Below are 21680 nucleotides of genomic sequence, written 5' to 3'. Positions count from 1 at the left end.
GAATAATAAGCTTCTAGAGAATTAACCCTGTGGTTTTTGGATTGTGGTTAGGTGATATTAATTTTTTCTGCACTATCCTTGATCAGTTACAATATTGTGGGAATACGTCACATCTTGTGGAAAGATTGCTTTGAAATCATATGATCTTAACTGTAGGCTCTTTTATCGTTCTGGTTTTGGATATCTTATGTTTATAGTTAAGTGGTGCTATGCATCAGCTTTTAAATGAATGTGGTATAAGCCAATGGTCTCATTAATTTCTTATGTCACAATATTTTCAGACATTATTTTAGGTGTAAGTACCTCTTACCAGCTTAACACAGTCCATTAGATTGCAGATTTGATATAATAGTTGCCATTTCCTTTATTGAATTGGCAATACCAAACACTTTCTTAACCAGGCTGGTTCATATAGTAGCCCAAACGTGTTTGGTGTTTCCTAGATTATCCAGATCTTTAAGAGGCTAGTTTAAGGTCCAACTGACCCTAAAGTAGACTAGATAGCCTTGCTCCTAAAAAGCCTCTATTCAAAGTGTGGCAATCTGTCCGTAGAACTATGTTTTCTCATAATTAAGTAGTTCAGTAAATATTTAGATGTGGATGAAAAGATACGGAACAACAAATATTTCAAAACCACCTAGGGAACAGCTATGGGCAGTCATTTATCTTAATCTGTTGCCCATGATTTCATACACTTTTTTAAACAATACTGAAAAAACTTAATTACTTGATGAATTGATGGTCTATTTGTTGCTTTTGGCTCCGATGGATTTCACATTAATGACTTTACTGGCAAACTCTGGAACATACGTGTAAAGCTTAAGTTTACCTATGAGATGAAATGAAAAACCACCTTACTTTCTCGGACATATTAATCATCAAATACCATGGAATTGTATTTTTTTAGTATTTTGCATAAAAACTGATTCACCTCACCCATACCAACAGGAATAGATGGATAGAGGTCTTTATTTGGACGAAATTGAGACCTAATGGCCCCCTCCTCCATTTTATCCATCATCATTTACAAACTGTATTAGGCATAAAATTAATAGTAACATGCATACATGCACGAATACATGTAGACAGACATGCATTCATTATGCACAGAGTTGTACATCGAAAAAAAAATATATATATATACATCCATTTATACATATATAAATTAAGGATGCACCTAAACATACACACTTACTAAGTAAATTACAGTGAAGAAAGAGAACAAAAAACATGGAAAGTCTAAGCAAAGGATGAGGTTTGTGGGAAAAGCTAGGGAGAGCATGGCATTGCTCACCTAGTAAAAATCCATGCAGGAAAATACCCATAAAGAGAAGGGGGGGTGAAAAACCTTTGGAAAACCTATGAATTAGGGGAAAGATAGACATACAATGTAACAATCATTAATCTAATAGTATACCTATCATTAAGTCATTGAAATTGAAAGGAAGAAATAAATGATATTGACAACACATGAGGAGTAATGAGAAACATAACATTAACTAAAATAATGATGCAAAATTCTACTGCTTGAGATGACATAAGAAAAAGTAGAAACAGTGAACTGTATGGCAGCTGAGTGAAATGAGGGAGGGTATACTGATTAAGCTTTTAACTGAGGGAAATACACTTTTGAAGTGCTCTCTTAAATTTAGTTGTGGATAGAGTTATTAATGTCATCTGGGAGAGAGTTCTACAGACGGCATGTTGTAACATGAAAATATTTGTGATAGATTTCTGTGTGATGGTGTAGGACAAGAAGTTTATTATTACCACTAGTATTCCTGTTGTGGATTCAGCTGAAGCGGAGGAATTTTTTGTATGAATATTTTGGTGTGTGGTTTGAAAATATCCTGTAGAAAATTGAAAGAATATGTAAATGCCTGTGACGTTCTCGCTTTGACCAGGATATATTAAATGAGTCAGCTATATGATCGTATTTCCTAAGATCACATATGAACCGCGCACAGGAATTATGGATCCTCTGGAGTTTGGTTTTCAGTTCGCCTGAAAGGTCTTAGTATACTAAATCACAGTAATCAAAATGGGGTATGAGAAGAGAGGATACAAGAAGCATCTTTAAGGAGGGGGAGCAATGTGCTTTAACATTTTCAGTGAATGCAGGGATGAGTTTATTTTTCTGCAGATGGTAATTGGATGAACAGTCCAAGATAACATTTCATTGATGGTAATGGCTAAATTATTTACTGTGCTTAGGTATGGTATGATAGATCCTTGCAATGTTAGTGGTGGTAGTTTATCAATGCTTATTTTAGAATGTAGTTTATGGTATCCGATTATAATGGACTGTCTATGGACTTGAAATGGCGATTAAGAATGAGTATCTGCTGGAATTTAGGACATCTAACTGTGTATGTTAAAAATAATACATTTTGCAATGATTTTCCTGGGGCAGAAAGTTTTCTGTATGTTGTAATTTTGTCAGGATTGACTGTAATTATTGCATCAAGTCATGTGGCTGATGAAGATATATGATGGGTAGGTTCTAGGGTAGGTATACTAAGGCCAAGGTATGACTTAGAGTTAGTAATTGTTTTAGAGTCATAAGTTGAGGAAAGAAAGTTGGTATTGAAGTCACCGGTAATAATAACATGGTCATAGTTCAGAATGTGGGAAGATATGGCTTCTTCTGAGTCCAAAAAATAGCCTACCTTGGCAGTGCAGTAAACGATGCCAAAAAGAATTTTTTGTAGGTTGAAGGTTATCTCTAAGAATGCAAACTCATGTCTTTTGCCGTAAATGGAAGAACTTTTTGATATAATTTTGAATGAGAGATATTTTCTCACGTAGACACCTATGCCCTTACTGATGCAATCATGTTGATAGAAGTTGTGTCCAGGGATGTCGACAGACATGGTAGACACATGAGGTATAAGCCAAGTCTCTGCAATGGAAATTGCATGAATGTCATTGTCAGGTAGAAGTTGGCATTATTTGTCTAGGTGTGCGGAGAGAGTTTGGGCATTGAGGTAAATTATTTGAAAAGAAAGGGGGAGATCTAAAAATGCTGCTTAAGGTTAATTGATTGTTAATAAATTTGCTTTAAGGTGCATATTGTTCACGTTGATCAATGGTTGGAGAGGAAAGACTTGGAGACATATTTTTACCTTCAAGTTGCAAGGAGACAAATTCCGGTGCGAGAGGGTTTAAGGATCTATGGTGGGCTTCAGGGAAGAACTCTAGTGCAAAACAGTTTAGGGGTAAAAAGGTTTGCTGAAATTGGCACTGATATTTTGTGGGTAGTTGGGTAAAATGTGGTGACTCAAGGTATTTTCAAGGAATTCAGTCGTACACAAGGGCCAAAGATTAGTGATATTGCCTGTGAAGGTCAAGGTATTTTGAGTGGGAAGGAGTGGGAGGTCATCCTGCAGTGAGGGTGTTGCTGGGGGAGTATTCTTGTGGGTCAGTATCAGTTGGGGAATTTGGAAAGGGGTAATGGTTTTCTGGTGATGACTGGGAGGTAGTATTTTTAGGGACCTGGGAACCAAGAGCATGATTTGTCATACTTCTTAGATAATACCGGAAATACCTAAGTTATCAAAGTTAACATAAGCAGAAGCATAACGGGAAAGAATTAAAAAGTTGCTTCGTTCGAACCGAATATTGACAGGATTAAAAGCATTGATAAGTTAATTGCAATACACTGTAATTGTTAAGGTAGTCTTTGAGATTGTTCAATAAAGCACTAAGGAACTGAGAGGCTCTATTAATCAGCATTGATGGGATAGGCACTAAACACTGCACTACAAGAAGACTAAACAATTGTAGGAAACAAATAAATAAAAATCCTGAAAACTCTATAGAAAAGGACGACACTGTTAGTGAGATATGGGAAAAGCACTGGGCACTGATATTAAATCACTTTTCACTGAATGACTTCACAACATAGATCAGAAACAGGTGAGAAGGATCCAGGAGCACAGGATATAGTAAGTTAAAGATGCAGGAGTAGGATAGGGTGGGAATTCATGAGCACAGAATCAAAGAGGGCAGATCAGAATCTATTGCCGGATAGTGGGCGACAAGAAGATAGAGGCGGAAAGCACAAATTTCAAGCAGTAAGAGGCACAGATAAGTAAGAGTGTAGCGCGGTAAGGTACGATAATGGAGTAATGTTTTTGCTGTAGTAAAGAGATCACTGGCAGGTCACAAATAACTGTATTAAATTATATCATGCCACCTGCAAGAAGTCAGTCAAAAATGCTCGTGGTAGGCAAAAGCAGCAATTCAGCCACTGGGTGGTGTCCACTGCTTGATGAAATATTGCGAGAGTTATAATCTATACTCGCCTGCTGCATGTCTCCTTCATTTGAGACAAAAATCCTAGAGTCATCAGGTTTTAAGATAGTTATCTTCCCATCTTGGGTCCATGCATTCTTTGGCCCGACGATATCTTTAGCGGCAAGTAGTAGATGCTTCCTGGTAGCTGTGAATGACTCCGCTATGAGAAATCAGCTTGCTTTTAGGTTTCTTTTTACCCTCCAAACTTGATCTCTGTCTTGATATGAAATAAACTTGACTAAGGTGGGTCGAGGATGTTTGTTCACTTCCTTAAATGGACCTATTCTTGGCCTCAGTGAAGGGACATGGGGTTCATGCTTACATTTAGTGGAGTAATGAAGAAATCTGTGGCTACACGCAAGCAGTTCTTTGATCCCATGCAAAAGAAGACAATTTTTTCTCTAATACTGTTCAAGATCATCAAAGCGGTAATCAGACTTTGAGACATGCTCTTCAATATCCTTCAACCTTTCAGAAAGATGATGTAGGTCTCTGTTGATTGCATTTCAGAATTTGACCAATTCTTTGAGCAATATAATTTTCAACTTCTTTTATTCAGAGCCATCCTTCTTTGCAGTTTCAAGCTCTTCTTGGAAACTTGCCATGGTTTTAAATATTGTTTCGAACATGGTCTTCAACTCGGCATGGTCATAGGAATGATCATCCTTTTGTCCATTATGGTTGACCTTGGAAGGCATTGCAGAAGGGAATATTGTCGGGTAGTGAAAGTGGGACGGAGCCACCATTAAGCACATCAACTGTCCACGAGCATTCAAGAAAATAAGGCCATTCAAGAATGGCCTGCACAAAATACTGAACACTGTGTCAGTAAATTAATGACACTACATTATGAGATTACAGTAAATGAAACAAATAGCTATAAGCAGTGGATGTAGAAGTTCATTATTATTGACTAGGTTGTAGCAAACCAAAAGGGAAAACTTGCTAACAAACTAGCAACAGCTCTGCTATAAGATTATCTGAGGGAAGGTGAGATAAATTTGTTCAAAGAGAGCAAATGAAATACAGAAACAGGGATAATTGGCTTTCACAGTGATTTTGTGCTCTGGTGACTTTCTCAGCATTTTTAGGCTCCATGTTTACTCAACCTCAGAAGTCACTAGAGCACAAAATGGTCAAGCAAGTAGAAACACGTTGTAGTCAATTGATTGTAATTAAATCAATTGTAGCACATGTCAGTAGGTGCACATTGGTTGAATAAAATGTAATCCTATTGTTAAATATATAGAACACTCATTAAGTTTCAAAAATTGTAATTTTACATGATTTAACAGTTTTATAACATGAATGCAGTAGACAATCATGCTGTTGAATATATTAACAAACCAGGTGCTCACCTAATCGCTACAGAAGCTTAGGTAAAACCCACTGAAAATTTTATAGTTAAGGCCAGTGTAATCTGACAAAAGACCCTAGAATTTAAAATGAACCCAGAGTTGGGTCTCCCCAAACACCATGCAATAAACTCCCTTCACTTCCCTCACCAACCACTTACTCCCATCCTACCACTGGACTACAAACAGTGTTTTCTGTATTGATTCTTCATGCATCCAGTCTTATACCACAACTTTTTCTGTTGATAGTCACTCAAGTCGACCAAACATTGATATGTTTCAGAGTTTTAATCTTCTTGTTGGGCTTTGTATATCACTTCTTCCAAGAATCAAATTTATTTTACATTTATGTATAAATGCAGAATAAGTATAATCCTAAAACAATCTTTATAGAAAAATTTAACTAAAGATTCTGGGTCATAAATTCAGTGAATTTAAATTACCACACAGTTTAAGGTATCTCAAAGTAATCACCAAGCTGTTTTCTTGATACAACATATTTGTTGTTTAGTAACAAATTCATTTGCATCTAAAAATTCATTGTTTTCAGAAGATGTGAAATATTCATATACCTAGAAATTGTATACGTCTGAGTTAGACCTGTCAAGTCCTTGAACTACCCCTTTATTCTGTGTAGGTAATTATGAAGAGCACTATAGGATTTTATTGTTCTGATAAATTAGCAACTTATTTATTTAAAATTCAGTATTTTATGCACTTTTAATGTTCATTTTTAATGCTCCTTACCTCTTTACTTGATGTCTATATGTAAATGATGCTGGAAAAAATGAGTTGATGCCCACATATATATACGAGGGTCATCCGGAAAGTAGTACCCGTTCGTGAAATAAAGACACAAAAGTAAATATTAACAAACATAAAAAATTTTATTTGAAAGAGGATACTTTAAACTACTTCTCAACATAATCTCCAAGCAAATTAAGGCATTTGTCATAACGTGTGACAAGTTTCTGTATTCCTGCTGCATAGTCCTTCGCCGCCAGCTCATTGAGATACGCGAGGGACCCATCTTGCACAAATTTTTGCATAATGCAGATGGTGTTTAACAATTTCATGAACAATTGTTCGAGAAACATTGGGAAAATGCTCACAGATGTCATCAATTGTGACGCGCCGATCGTTCCTCACGAATTCGTCAACTGAGCTCACCAGTTGGTCTGTAATGACAGACGGTCTCCCCGAACGCTCATCGTCGTGTGTGTTCCCCCTCCCCATGTTGAAGTTGCGACACCACCGCCGAACAGACGACTCGTCCATTACATTGTCTCCATACACCTCCTTTAATTGGCGATGAATATCACATGGGCGAACGTTTCTTGCATTGAGGAATTTAATCACTGCCCTCACTTCACAACTGGCGGCGTTCTCAATTTTTTTAAACATTGTAAACAATCACAGAAACAACACAGGCAATGCTAGCGTCACGCAACTTGGCTCAGAGAAGGCAGACAAGCCACTGAAGCTATCTGACCTCGTCCAGCGGCTACTCGCGTCGTCAGCACTTCATGCGGCACGAACGGGTACTACTTTCCGGATGACCCTCGTACAATTTTATGCATATTCTATAATACGGAATTACTGTACCTGATCATTAATGCAGGTATGGCTAGCAAGTCATTTGTTTTTCTTTCCATGTTTGTAAAGATCTTGTTTTAAGCTTATTAGTTCTCTGGGAAAAAAGTCGGATATGTGATTTAAGTTTCATATTTAATCACTGCAGGCAGTGAATAGCATTTTTTTGCTCTATATACTTTTAAGTTATTGATTAAGTTCAAAAGTGGATTGTTACTTAGTTTGAATTGCCATTCAATTGTGACTAGAGGGTGGATACTTTAAAAAATATACTTATTGATGGTAGAAAAATGTTTAACTATGTTGAACATAGTGGTGAAGTATATTTTTGTAATTGCCAGTGTATCAAATTGTTTCTAAAAAACAAAATTTTACTTGCAATCATTGTTGTTTTTTAAAATATTTCTAAAACCCAGATTTTATTTTTATAGCTTTTTAGGTTCAACCATTGAAATAGCATTTTCCTTAAATCTGTACAAGTATGCTTTTGTTTTTTTCTAAGGCATTAGGAAAATCAATTCAGTATTTTATCTTTCCCTGTTATTACAAGTAACCATACAGGTTGCATTGTCACCTAGGGGCAAAAATTAAATTGCCTTCACATCGTTAGCCCCTGCAGGGTAGTTATTCATTAGCATAGCCTGCAGGTCTTTTGGATGGTCTAAAATTGATTAATCATTCAAAATGATGGCTAAAGGGGCCAATACAATTTTTACCACTCTGTATGACTACTTATCACCTTAAATCTGGTAGCCATCCTTGTGGTAGGGCATCATTATTCTAAAATGTTTTGACCATCATCATCTTCCGCTTGCAGAGAAGAATACCTTTAACTGTAACAAATAACACTGTAGCATTGAGCATAGTAAAATGTTGCTAAGTTGTTGATGTAAGTTGATGGAAAAATGGGTGATACCATTGTGGAATAATCACTTAACTATATCAGATGGCTGTACATCAAACCTTCAAGCTATTTTTTTATTTACTCAAAACATTCATTGCTGCATTGTAAATCATTCTGAATCCCTTCTCTTTTTATGTATGGACAGTTAAACAGTGTATAAAAGATTTAATTTTAGTAAATATTTTATACTGGCTAATTATAATGTCTGATAAATTTTCTTGAAACTATGACTGACAGATCCCAGGCAGATCTTACATTTTTCATAGTTGGCATTTGGTACCCTTGCAAGTGGCACCAGCAAACATTTCCCAAGGAGTTTATCTTGATTTGCTGAAATGCCAATTATATTTTTTTTAAAGGTGTCTGGCTGCTTTTATCCACTTTGACTTATAATAAAAAAATCTTTGCTAATTTCCAATAAATTTATAAATTTTTTATCGCATACACTTTGTTGAAAATTGGGTTATGTGTTGTTAAAAAAAGGTTTTTATTGACTCTTGTGTGGTAGTTTAATGCAGGCAACAAGAATCCAAATTAATCTGCATTCCAATAAGTGAACTCTTTATTTTCTCTTCAGAACAAACAATAAAATGTGGGAAAATGGGCTCATTTACATAACTCACTTCACATAAGCTCATTATTATTTATATTGTTGATGGTACGGACAGCATGAGGATAACAAAAATTCATTTTTTATTCTTTAAACATTGCTACAGTCTTAGCTTTTCTGAGGGCAAAACTAGAATCAGGCATTTTTTTATACTAGTTGAAATCTGAAAATTGTTGAGTAAGTTGTTCCCATGAATTACAGGGGATAAGACAAGAAATTTCTTGCTTAATCAGCCTAGTGAAAACCTATTTATAAGTCTTAACTAATAAAGTATACTATCTGGCTCAGCAATTCAGTGATGGCTAGTGTAAATTGAATGGTTTTGCTCTACGTGTTAACTACCAAGACAGTAATTTCATTTTATTCTTCATTGAATTGGTTTATATATAACTACTCATTGTTTTTTTTTATTTTGGAGGAACATTTACTGATTACCTTGTTATTCTAAGTATAAAAAGTCATTTTTTCTTAGTTTCTTGTCCTTAACTTATACTTACGCCAAGTATTTTATTAAAATTTTGGATTGAAAAGCAAACTAATTGCTTCTCAAACAGCCTTTTACTCTGAAACATATTTGGAGATATGCTAGATAACTTTGCAATCAATTTCATGTATTTTTTGTATTTATGTTAACCGACAGAGATAAGGTCTTGCTGAGCTTTTGGAAAACGAATATGTTCTTCAAACTTCCATTACTATAAATATCTGTATTCTCCATTTAGTCATACTTCACTCTTCATCTCCAAATCTGATGGCCAAATTTATTTTATAAAATGAAAGAATCTGATGCAGGTTTCTACGTACAGGTATATATTGTATTTATTCTACCTGTATATATTTGAAGTCGCTCTTCTTGATTTCTATTCAACTTTAGTTAATTTAATTAGAAGAGTAATAAATTTTCAAAAATGTGATAATAATTCAGCACCATGCTCATTTCCTGCTGAAAATATTTCATTTTCAACTTTAAATTCATTTTCTATACAATTAAACAATATTTAAAAATCCTTTTTGAAAAGGAAATGGCTGATATACCCAATATGTTAGATTTTCATTTTGAAATACTTTCACTTTTACCATCATACAATAATTGGAATTTGTGAAAATATGCTTTTAGAGAAAATTTATTTTATAATTTTAAATGAATGCGTACTTGTCATTAATATGTCTCACATTTCTCACTGCTAATTTTATGCAAATTAGATTTATGTCTGTAAAAACTGAAATATTGTCAAGGCATTGAGTAAGATGTTTGGAGTAATAGGATACTTTTTAGTTTTATCATTTTTATGATATTATTATCATTTTTAAAAGTACAATGATGGAGTAATTATTCTTGGGATGTTCTTAGTAATAAATATGGAAAATAAGAAAAATAACTTTATTTTGAGGAAATTGAATTTGGTATGTTTATATTACAGAAGTTTTGGCTTATAATTCATTTAGTAATGCTAATATGTACATGAAATGATGATTTGGCTTTTCTGTTCATTCTAGTAGGAAAGTCGTCAATTATTTTTGTGGGGTGGGAAATCAATTATTTCCTGTGAGAGTTCATTTTTGTAAATTCGATGTTTAGGTAGTTCTTGAATTAACATAATTCTCGAGTAGGTATTTCTTTAGATATCTCTTGATTTTTTGTTGTTACTGAACATTTATAAAATTCAACTTTAATCTGGTTTTATAATTAGACATATAGATATATCTTAGTTTTTTTACTTAGGTATCATAAAATTATTTTTAGAACTTTTTGTATTTTTCCTCCCTCTCTTTCACCCAATCAACATATTCAGTTCTCGTTGCTCAAATCTGCATTTTCTGAGAGAAAATTGGACCTCTTCCATCATTTATAAGTTAAGACTTATCAACCCCTTGGTCTGTTGAAGCTTCATGCATGCCAGTCCAGTAATTGGGCAGAGACAACCTCAGAACCTTCCTATTGGCACCTCATATTGAAGAATATTCTTCAGATCCTTGTGCCTAGGCATTAATCCAGCCAATCCTGTACGTCCTCCCACCTTACGTATTGCCCTCACCAAGACTGCCCTTCAATTAGCTTTGATCTCCTTCACAAAGGCCGTGACACCATAGTGTGGTGGTGCTGGCTTGAAAACTGGCTTTCTCTTCTTCATGTCCTTGGCACCTGTGTCTATGATGCCATTTTCATATGCATCCCCTTCCTCTTCCTCCAGGTAGTCCTCATACTTGAGCGTGTAGATTCTTTTGAGTCCAACCCTCTCCATTGCCTTGGCAGAGAAAGCTGAGGTGCAGTCAACTCTGAAAAGAGGGTATCCAAGCTCCTTGGTCTGCTCCAGGGTTTGCCTTATCAGTGCAGTCGCTATTCCTTTGCCTCTCCACTCACCATCCACAGAGAGGATACGCATTTCCAGCAACCTTTCCACACCAAACCTCTGAAAAACCTTACACTCCTTCTCTATGTGTACCATCAGGTTAAGAATTCGCCTGAATTTGGGATCAGGACAGAGCATAGCTTCAGTAGAGAGCTCTGCACTTCCTTCAGGTGCTGATTCAGCATTGAGAGTCACTCCAACTACATTTCCCTTCTCAGTATCCACGGCCATCAGCGACAGGTTGTGAGACAGGGCCTCACGACAATGGGCCTCAAGGGCCCTGCAGCTTGGACGACCATCTTCAGGGCAAGTGGGTTGTCCTTCTAGGAGACCAATGGCAATGTTTAGAGGCTCATCCACGAAAAATGTCCGCCGTAGGAAAGCCATAACCTTGTCATGGTCCTCCGGCTGAACAGGGACTATCTCATAAGATGGCTCAGCCATATTGATCCTGCAATGAGGGAAAGAAATGGAGCAGTTAGTAACTGAAAAGGCACCAGTAAGATAGATGAGCTATTTATTACTTTCTCCTCACTATCTGCGACAAATGCTGCAGTAATATTGAGATAATTTGGCTCAGAAATAAGAGTCTACCCTCATCATTCCAGTATCTTAGAAAAATTAAAGGGCATTAAAGTCAATCATTAATTTTTAAAATGGCTTTATAATTGCTTATTCAGCTATTTCAATTCTTATGAATTGTGAACAAATGACAATAATCAATGACCTATTTGTCTTTGGGCATGGTAAACATTTATAAAGGCTTAGAATGAAATTCCATTTATAGAAATATGAGTTTTGTTAGAATCCACTTATGGTATTAATTTATAATGTGGATAACACAAACTGAAAATGCTTTTTAAACCTTGGACAAGCCATGGCTAAATGCTTACCACAAGTGATGTACATGGTGTAAAAAGTCAATAATATCTTTGATTTCTTTTCCCAGTTATTACAGAGAATACACCAAAGGGAGAAGGTGCATATTTGGAAAATTGTCCTCTCAATTTCTGTGCACTACTATCTTGTATTTTCTACAGTATCAGGGAATACATATGCACACACGTAGAATTATTACACACACATAGAAAATACATAAAAAGGTGCTTCCAAAACTGGATGAGCACCCTTTGGAAATGCAAAAATCTCATATAAGGAATGTGAAAATTCCTGATCTTTATAAATAATAGTAAAGAAGGGTTTACTGTAATCTGAGAATGTATTTTCTATCAATTTTTTCCATGAAGCAGTTTATTTGTAAAATAAAACTATAAACACAGTAAAACCCTAAGGTTGTTTTGGTTGGTGATGGTCGAGTTCACCCAGTACTTAGCCCGACAGCATGTGAAATTCACGCATTGGGGTGGGGGCTAGTTCCTCTCACAGAGACGGTTATGAAGTTCAGGTACTCGTAAAATCACATACATCAGGTGGAGCTGAGGATGCCCAAAGAGGCTTGCCCAGGAATTGAATCAGTCTCTGGTCAGTAGTCCAATGATCTACCTCTAGACTACCACAACCCTCTTTTATATATTATTAAAGTGAGTTCTTGTACCACCCTTTTGTTACAATCATAAAATTAAATATGAAATCCGAAGGCAGTTTTTAATAATAATGCAGGTTTTCCTTCACCAAATGAAAGTATGTATAATTGTAAACTGGATTTTAAAGTCACTTTTCTAAGCTCTCATCAGAAGTTAAGAGGTAAAAAATATGAAACCTTGTCAGGCTCTTCAATGCCAACATGCCTATATCTGTTCATATGCTCAACAGTAAGTGTCTTTTTACTGAATACCTATGCAACCAAAGATTTGGATGAACAGAGGATTACTTGAGTTAATGAGTATTCTTCCGTGGAGATATAGCGTAAGTTTTGTCTTGCCATGAATATCCTTATGTTTTTGGTAACTTGATGTTTTTTGAAGAAATGGAATTCTTAAGAATCGTTTGCCGCATTTTTAATCTCAGTTTTTCCAAATATCAGGAAAAAATTTTAGTTCCAAAATATTTAAAAGTTTGAATTGCCTAGCATGTATTTGGCTTGCTATTTGGAGTCACCTTTGCAGCTAGCCGATGGGGAAAATATATATTGACACATTTAAATGGCTACTATATATATTGGAACAGCCAAATGGATATTTGAGAAAGGGACTGGATAGGCAAATCAACACATTGTTGTTATAATGGAAGAATCCACCAACACCATAGTAAGTTTTGCAATAAAAATTGTAAATATTGCTTAACTGTAAAAAAAGTAATTTTACAATTGTGAATAGTTTAATCCTAAAATTGTTTTTCAGAGCCAATATAAAGTTCAAAGTATTTTAATTGGGGTTTGGTTAGTTATCCAAATTAATAAGAATGACTCCCTTAATATATCCCATCCACATTAAACTTAGATAGTTGAAATTAGCTAATTAAGATTGATGTTACCATATATTATACACTTCATCATTACATATTTTGGCATAAAATATCTGGCATATTGGTCATTGTCAGATAATGAATTCCAGCTTTTAATCACTCTTAGACATTTTTGTCAAATTGTTGAATACCAGATATTTTGGCATTCCTTGATGGTGATGCATGACTTTGGAAGAGTTGATTTCATAATATGCTTGCATTGTATTGTTAGGATGTCAAATAATAGTTGTGGGGGCAAACACAGTTTTAGTGTACATTGAAAAGGTTTTGTATGGGTATTTGGTTCTTTTAAGGCTTAGGAATATTATTCAATTATGCAGTAATGCTTGGACAATTTATTTCCATTTATAATCAGTTACTTTTTATAAGTTTAACCACAAAAGAGCATTTTTGGTAAAAGACCTATGTTCAGTACTCTTCCCATCAGTGTTTTATTCCAAATGCATATGATCAGTGGTGCCTATTACTTCTGGTCCCAGATTTATTTTCCCTTTTCAGAAATTAGAATTTTCCACTGACACATTTATTTAGTATCATGGCTATTATAAATAAGTCTTGCCAATAATATTTATGTAAGAGGATAAATAGAAAATCAAACTGCATTCATGAAAAAAGTCTGGTATTATTAAAAATGAAAAATAAATTTTTAGCCTTCATTGATGAGAATTTTTAATGCAAAATAAAAAAATCCTTAAATGATTGTTAGTAAAGGTGAGAAGATTTTTATTTTCATAGTTAGTTGTGCATTCAAAAAATATTAGTACAAGGAAGTACACTCATTATTACAAAAGTATGTAGTTAATAGAATAAAATCGAAAATTACCTTAGCATTTTATCAAAGCTTGTACAATTCAATTGCACATAAATATTTACCATTAATTTCAATGGCGAATTTGATTTAAATTGAGGTAATTAACTATCTCATAAAATATTTTTGTGAGCTTTTAAATACAGGATTAGTTAATATCTTCTGTAATTATTTTCTTATCATGCTTAAAATTTATTTCAAAAGTAAATAAAATAAATTTAAAGTATTTTTACAATCAACTAACTCATATTTAAAACTTAGATGTTACATTTATATTTTAAGAGACCTTGAAATTTAAGAGAATTGTGCTTCCATGCATAAACATGAAGAATCTCTTACATTTATTATTTGCTTTTGACATTGCACAATCCACATTGCCCAGAAAATTTCTTCATGTACCAGAAAATAATTTCCCTTTAAGAGGATTTTACATTTTGTATGGTTACCCCTTGCTCCCTGCTCTCCAATTATTCAAGTATCTATCTCATAATAACATGGGTTTTTTTCCAAAAATTAAGATGTTTCATAAGGGATTATTAGCGAAGGGTTCCTCCTTAGGCAATGAAAAGTTTATTCTCTTACCTATCCAAACAACAATTCTAATTTGAACTTCGCCTTTCATATGTCCATTGGGCCCTCTTGACTTGAGGATTTCTCCGCAATTAGGTATTTGCAAAAAAATTGGGTTGAACCTAAATGATATTTTTCCACGATTAGGTACTCCATTGATACATCAACAAATGCATCTTTTAACTTCAGTAGATAAAGTTTTGGAGCTACGGTTAAACGCCCGTCAGAGTCCAAACATTTTTCCACTTTGGCCGCCTGAGCATCGGTTCGAGCGGTCGTCGGGCGTCCGACGCCGAGCCCGTCTTCGACGAGCTTCCGGCCTTCCTTAAACATTTTGTGCCACTCAAAAACTCTTGTGCGGCTTAAGGCATCATCCCCATAAGCATGTTAAATGACCACCGCTCCCGTTGAGGCTACAGCGAACCAGTCACGATACTTATTGTACGAACCCTAAATTTTGTATTGAGTAAAACTCCACGAGAACAGCAACAATATAATTTATATTTTGTGTCAGTCGGTAAATTAATGATTTGGGAATGGAAAACCCAAATATCTGTGAAAGTGGACAATCTAAACGTTGTGCTCATGGTTATATGGGTATTTTTTTCAAGGGCCAAAGTTTGTTAATTCATGTTTTATGCAGTAATTATAGAATACGCATGATATCGGTTTGATTCTTCAGCATGCCTCTGGACACCCTCGGCTTCACCCAAGCTGTGTGATTTTTCGGGTAACAAAAATTTCTGAGTGGAACATGGAAAGCAAGCCCACCTACATTGATTTGTGAATTTCACATGCGGTTGGGCTGGGTATTGGATTAACTCTATCATCACCTATCAAACCGATATTCGGTTTGATTACTGTTTATGGTTTTTTTATTCAGCTTAGCAGCATGCAGTAAGCCGCCTTCCGGGTTTTTTATATAACGATAATACTATTAGTATTCCATCAGATAAAACTCATCTTGGTTATTAAAGTACTTGGTGGTAATGATAGCCAAAGGTGGCACGAAAAAGTCGAGTTATGGATTATCATTTAGATTTGGGCCACTGAAAATAGTAATTCCGATAGTACGAGTAATACAAATGGAGGTTACTCTCAAATAGCTGATTGTGTCGTGCGGGATACCTAATCATTAGGATAATTTTTTTTCTGCAAGATATAATTACTCCTTTGTCATTATCAATTCGAAGGTCATATCGTGTTTTTAGTCCATTTAATCTTAATATGCCATACAAGGGTCTTCTTTTAGACTAATTTTTAACCTTTGACTTGGTTAGTACTGCGGTTAATGCTCTTGCCAGCCAACCTGAAAATCACACCTACGAATTCTGCCTCGAAGATTGATGCTATCCGGTTTGGTAATAAATGTTCTCAGTTTTGAGATAATGTTTCAGTAGAAGATCAGAGCTTCGTAATCCTGAAAAACTAATGTGTTTCAAATATGTTTTAACTAGTATAAAAAATTTAGGGAACATTTTCTTAAAGGGAAAGTGGGTGTTGAAGTATTTGCCATAGTATTTGAAGTGATTATTCTTGTACATCATAATACACCAAATATGCAATTAGTGACAGAAAATCAAAGACGGTTCTTCAAAGTTTCTCATTTATATTGTACTTAATTTTTCCTAGATGTTTTGACATATTACTTGGACATTATTCCATTATTGATCCTTAATTTTGGTCTTATTTCGGTACTTAATAATTCCCATTCACCAGGAATTATTTAGGTACAACCTATTTTGATAGTTTAATGAACAAGTTAAGACGCGTAAATTTGCTCTCCCTGGATATTATTGTATTTTCCACTGTTTTGAAAGGTCCATGTATCCTCATTTTTATCCATTCGAATTTTCTATGGCTTCTCTAGAATTCATCAACATTTTATGAAATCCCACTCGTTCAACAGATTACGTGACAATTTTTAATTAAACTCAAATATATCATTGCCTTTAAAATTGTCACCAATTTTTTATCAGGAAAACATTTTCCTTTTTTTATTTAATTAGTTTTTCGATTTTTAAGCCAAAAAGGTTTTCAATCAAAATAAACATTTTTTGATGACTTGTTAGGATGGCTGAAAGTTTATTTCTTAAAATGATAAATATATTTGTTGTTATGAATCGCCTATAGAGAAAATAGTTCATGTCCCAAATAATATTTTTCCTTCTTAGTCTTGTTCTTTATATGATATTTTATCCTTTAAGTCGTATGGCTGTGAAACAATATAGTATTTTATAAATTTTTTACTTTCAATTCACCCTGAATTTTACTAAGTAGTACATTTCATTTAACATTCAACCCTTAATACTTCGCTCCCGTAGATTATTTATTTATCATACATTTTTTAAGATTCTAATTAACATTATTCATTGAGTTATCATGAAGAATAATTTTAGTGGAATTAAGTTTCACTTTGATACATGTCTCTCCGTTAAACGGTGTTACCGTGTCTCGCAGGATTTCACCTGCCCTCCAGAGATCGGTAGCACTCACTATTTCCTTCGAGTGTGTAATATAAATCACTTTCTAGATCACGCTTTGTATTACTGCCTTTACTTAGTCACCTGCCGCGAGGGTCGCCGTTTGCGGAGCGAGAAATCTCGTTTGAGTGCCTCTATAATTTTTAAGTCGGTGAAGTTAGTGATATGGGAAGACAATGTACAAGTATCCTGTTTACGAGAAGGTTTCGGAGTGGCACGGAATCACGGTTGGCTACGCTAAAAGGATTGGTGTGTACAGAAAATAAATTGACGCGTCGTGCTCCGTCAAGTACGTCGAAATCACATGCGGTCGGCCATCACGTAGGACCACTACACTCTCAGAGTAATTCGTAGGACCATCCATCAATTTTACTCGTACTAGACGAAAATTCGGGTCGTGGAAAGAAAAACCATTCCAAGAACTTCAGTTTATTTCATTAATGAGCTAGGATTTCTTCTCCTGGCCACAAAATCGCACGGAAGAGTGTGGCGCGGTGAAAAGGAGGCGTAGAAGGCAGAAGAGACCTTTCTAGTTGTATACTGGAGATCGCATTTTTCTGTATGAAAATTTAGTATCGAAGAACGGACGCATTAAAAGATAATTTAATTAGCATATTCATAATTTGAACACTGCTTAAGACACATTTCCCGTGATGATAAACTCCTTGGTTTTGTAGAAGACCTCGTTTAATCGTTTGCTCGAAGATTTCAAAATAGAATTTAATGCAATTTAAACTTCATGAATGTATAAGCAACACTACGATTTACGTGATGTGAAAGGGAAATTCCATAATAGTACAACGGAAGTTACTGGTCTCCAAATTTGTACGCTCAGCCGCATTACTCAAAAAATGGTGTCATTAATTAATCTTAATATTTAAACTATACATAAAGTCGGTTAAAAAATGATTCATGACAATAGCGTGATTTAAAATAGGTTTTATATATACAGGCTTTTTCCGTGCAATGATTCATTACTGAGGTACACGCGTTCAAAGACGAGTCTCTGCAGTTTTTAGAGGGGCAGTGTAGGTGTAAAACCCACCATTTGCTCCTTTAATTGAAGAAAGGGCAAGTACTTGGTCAAAATGCTTTCTTGTTTTTAGTATTTTTGGGCCGTATGTTATGATAATTTTTTATTTTCACAACTTCCTTGTCTTTTGAACTACGAGATTTGTCACAATGCGTCATTCCACTCTGTGATAAAATCTTTTGTCGGTAATATACAAATTATCTTCAACACACTGGCCTGTCAATACAGGAAAATTTAATTGTGATAAGTAGGTTTGTAATGCAATGACTGTTTTAATGAGGAGTAATTATTCTTGGCAATGGGCGCTGTCGCAATGGGTAGTTCGTCATGAAAACGTGTTGATAGCTGTTACTAATCTCCGGTTCGATACCGTATTATCTTATTAGCAATACATAATTAGGTGGCTTACAGTGTATTCAGGTACATTAGTAAAGAAATGCGCGTTCCCTCTCGTGAGTAAGAAAAGTAAAATATCAAAATATAAAAGAACAGAATTTAAAAAGTATAATGTCTTCATTTGAATATTTCACTCTTCCATATTCGGCTATAAAAATGCTTCGAAAATTTTTAAATCAAAACTGCAGATGAATGCTGACAGGATTTATTGTTGTTATTGCGCTAGTTTTTAATCTGCTGGAAAATAGACTTACAGCCCTAACGTAATTAAGAAAGATGGCAACTTAAGTTTTTTTTATTTGCAGATTTTCCGATGAAGTGAGTGATATATTAGTGTCATAATAATGGGCAAAACGCCTACAGAGTAAAATAAATTCTCTGCCCTTGTTAAATACATATTTTTCCCGTGCATAAAAAGTGTCACTAGTTTACTGCACAGCTGCGCTTTAAACACTGAAAACAGTTCAAAATATTTTATCCACATAGGGGATATTAGGACGGATTTTTCTTTTCGAAATGCTTCAATTTTAATCTAACAGACTTTTTTTTTTTTCTGTCAACTATAGACGGTCGATTCACAATTTTTCTCTCAAGGCGATTGGCGTTGGGTCAATTACAAAATACTCGCCTGTTTCCCAAGACATCCCTAGAGAAAGGAGGAGCTCTAGTTTTTTTTTTTTTTTTTTTTTCTCTCGTGTTTAGTGGATAAGTGGTATCTCTACATTGAGAACCTTGGTAATGATTTTTTTCGAATTTATTTCTAGAAGATTACCGTTTTTGTTTTGTTTTCATTTGAGTCCTTAAAAAGCAACTTTTCGAAGACCTCTGGACATTTAAATTGTTACCTCTAATTAATGTAACTCAAGATTAGCGTGTGAAATTGTTTCAACGGTGATATTTTAAATGTGTGGAAAATATACCAAAATAAATGAGGCGAAATATACTACGAGCCACTATCTGATGCTCCAAGTTTCATATAGTTTATTGTCAACGCTGAATTGTTCTACATATTTTCTTCTGTTGCTGATCTGCTAAATACTAAAGGTTATTATGCTATATGTAATTTTATATAGTTATTACATTAGGGTTATACTAAAATTGTACAAATTACTAGCAGTTAGGGAATGTCAGCATAGGTCATTCCGTACTAATTACGAACGGGATTTCAAGGCGTATTTGTTACGATAATTTTCAATTAAATTAGTAAATCAGGGAATAGTTTCTCTAGCTCATGCAAGCTTATCCGCAGTGGTACGTTGGTGCCGTACTAATGTTGTTTCTCTCATAATGAGGAAATTCAACTTCATCTCGCCTAAATCTGTTGAATATATGCTATTATTATGCTATTTGCCCACACCATCCTTTACGTACGGCATCAATTTCGTGTTAACTTTTAATGCGCTATTGTGTCTGTGATTACCCTTATTAACTCATATCGGCTAATTTAATAGCGCGGGACTTTGCTTTACAATTTTGTTCAATGACGCTTATGACTCTTTTATTTTATGCTTTGGTGTAATTCATGTACTCTGCTTAAATTGTGCATAAGCCAGACATTTTCCAGTATAATGTTGTGATGTTGCGTACTTGACCTCACTGTGTTGGTGAGTTAGTCTATCAGTAGTCAGAGATATCGAAATCACGTGGGATGTCGCAGCGTATAATGTATTAAGTATCTCCAAAGTTGTTAGTTACGAGGAACGAGTAGAGGTGGTGCCTTACGAGTACACCATAAGCAATTTATTTTTTAAAGCTTGCTCATCATTTTAATTGCACAAATCTTCTTCTAAATGGAAAGTTATCAAGACTTTCTTGTCAGTAATTGCTCATGTTGACGTCCGACGTTTTCACATGTCTGCGTTTGCAACTACGACGTTATTTTGATTCTGATTAATCAATAGGTATATATCGGCTACTGTCATCCTGTCAGTCACCTTATCATTGGTAATGATGAATGTGGGAGGAAAGGGGGTTGGAGGTTGGAAGGTTGGAGGTTGGAGAGACAGCAAGCCGATACCCGCTGTGCGATCATCCAGCTCTACCGAATCCTGATTTTCGAGATTACAGCAACGTTCCAGAAGGCGCCACAACACCTTACTGCCGTGACGACTTCTTACTGCCCTGCAGTGGGAAGCGCCGTCGACCACACTTCTCGCCGGCTTCTCGCCATGGCGGCCGTCCCGTCGCCTGGCGTCTCCCGTCCTGGATCGCCCATTGATGAAGATGGGTTTATTCGACCTCGACGATACGCGAAAGTCATCGCGCCTGTCTTCCGAGAAGACTTGGAAAAGCAACAGAGAACAGGCGTCCGCCGCCCGTTCACTCCGCTTAGCGACGCCGCACTGAAGCGCGCCCGCACGTCCGCCGAGGCGTTCATCTCGGTTCCAACGGCGAACTCTTTCGCCGCTATCGCTCCCGCGACCGACTCTTCCGAGGCGGCCACGGATGCCATGGACGCGACCGACGCCACAGCTCCAGCTGAGGACTCTGCTGCGCCTCCCCCGCGCCCTAGCCGTGGGAAACGCCCCCCTCCTCTCGTCGTTTACGACGTTGAGGATGTACGGGCATTTCGCGAAGTAATTCGCGCAGCGGTGAAGGACCAAACCTTCACAGTAGCATACGGAGAGTCCTCTGCGCGGGTGCAAACCCGCTCAATGGACGACTTCAGGTCCTTGCGCGCGGCGCTTTCTGCAGCTGACGCGCAAATGTCCACTTGGGGAGTGGGGGAGGAGAAAACAACAGCTTTCACCTTCCGCGGCCTTTCTCCAAAACATCAGATCGAGCATCTACTCGAAGACCTTCGAGACCTCGGGATCGACGCCCGTCGGGGACGCCAGCTGTCCTCCGAGGGAAA

General features: G+C 35.9%; 2 protein-coding genes across 7 annotated transcripts in view; one reads left to right on the top strand and one right to left on the bottom strand.

Moving 5' to 3' along the window:
- Positions 1–21680, top strand: part of LOC139687570 (dnaJ homolog subfamily C member 4-like) — a 105053-nt gene that overhangs the window by 6584 nt on the left and 76789 nt on the right. The window contains exon 6 of one of the 4 annotated variants that reach the window (XM_071584784.1): positions 4877–6449. The exons of the other annotated variants lie outside the window; for them this stretch is intronic. The gene's annotated coding sequence lies outside the window, so the exon portion shown is untranslated. Of the gene's footprint in view, positions 1–4876; positions 6450–21680 lie in introns of those variants that run through there. 4 annotated transcript variants of the gene reach the window in all.
- The window catches only part of LOC139687569 (arylalkylamine N-acetyltransferase 1-like), a 177484-nt gene continuing 165932 nt past the window's right edge, over positions 10129–21680 (bottom strand). For all 3 annotated transcript variants that reach the window (XM_071584781.1, XM_071584782.1, XM_071584780.1), the window contains one exon: positions 10129–11563. In XM_071584781.1, coding sequence (XP_071440882.1) covers positions 10810–11556 — 747 coding nt within the window. In that variant the 5' untranslated portion in view covers positions 11557–11563 and the 3' untranslated portion in view covers positions 10129–10809. The remainder of the gene's footprint in view (positions 11564–21680) is intronic.

Source organism: Hetaerina americana, unplaced genomic scaffold (assembly GCF_022747635.1).
Source record: "Hetaerina americana unplaced genomic scaffold, ioHetAmer1.1.p SCAF_2, whole genome shotgun sequence".
NCBI lineage: Eukaryota > Metazoa > Arthropoda > Insecta > Odonata > Calopterygidae > Hetaerina > Hetaerina americana.
Note: the sequence above shows the minus strand (reverse complement) of the source record. Positions and strands in the feature narration are given on the sequence as shown.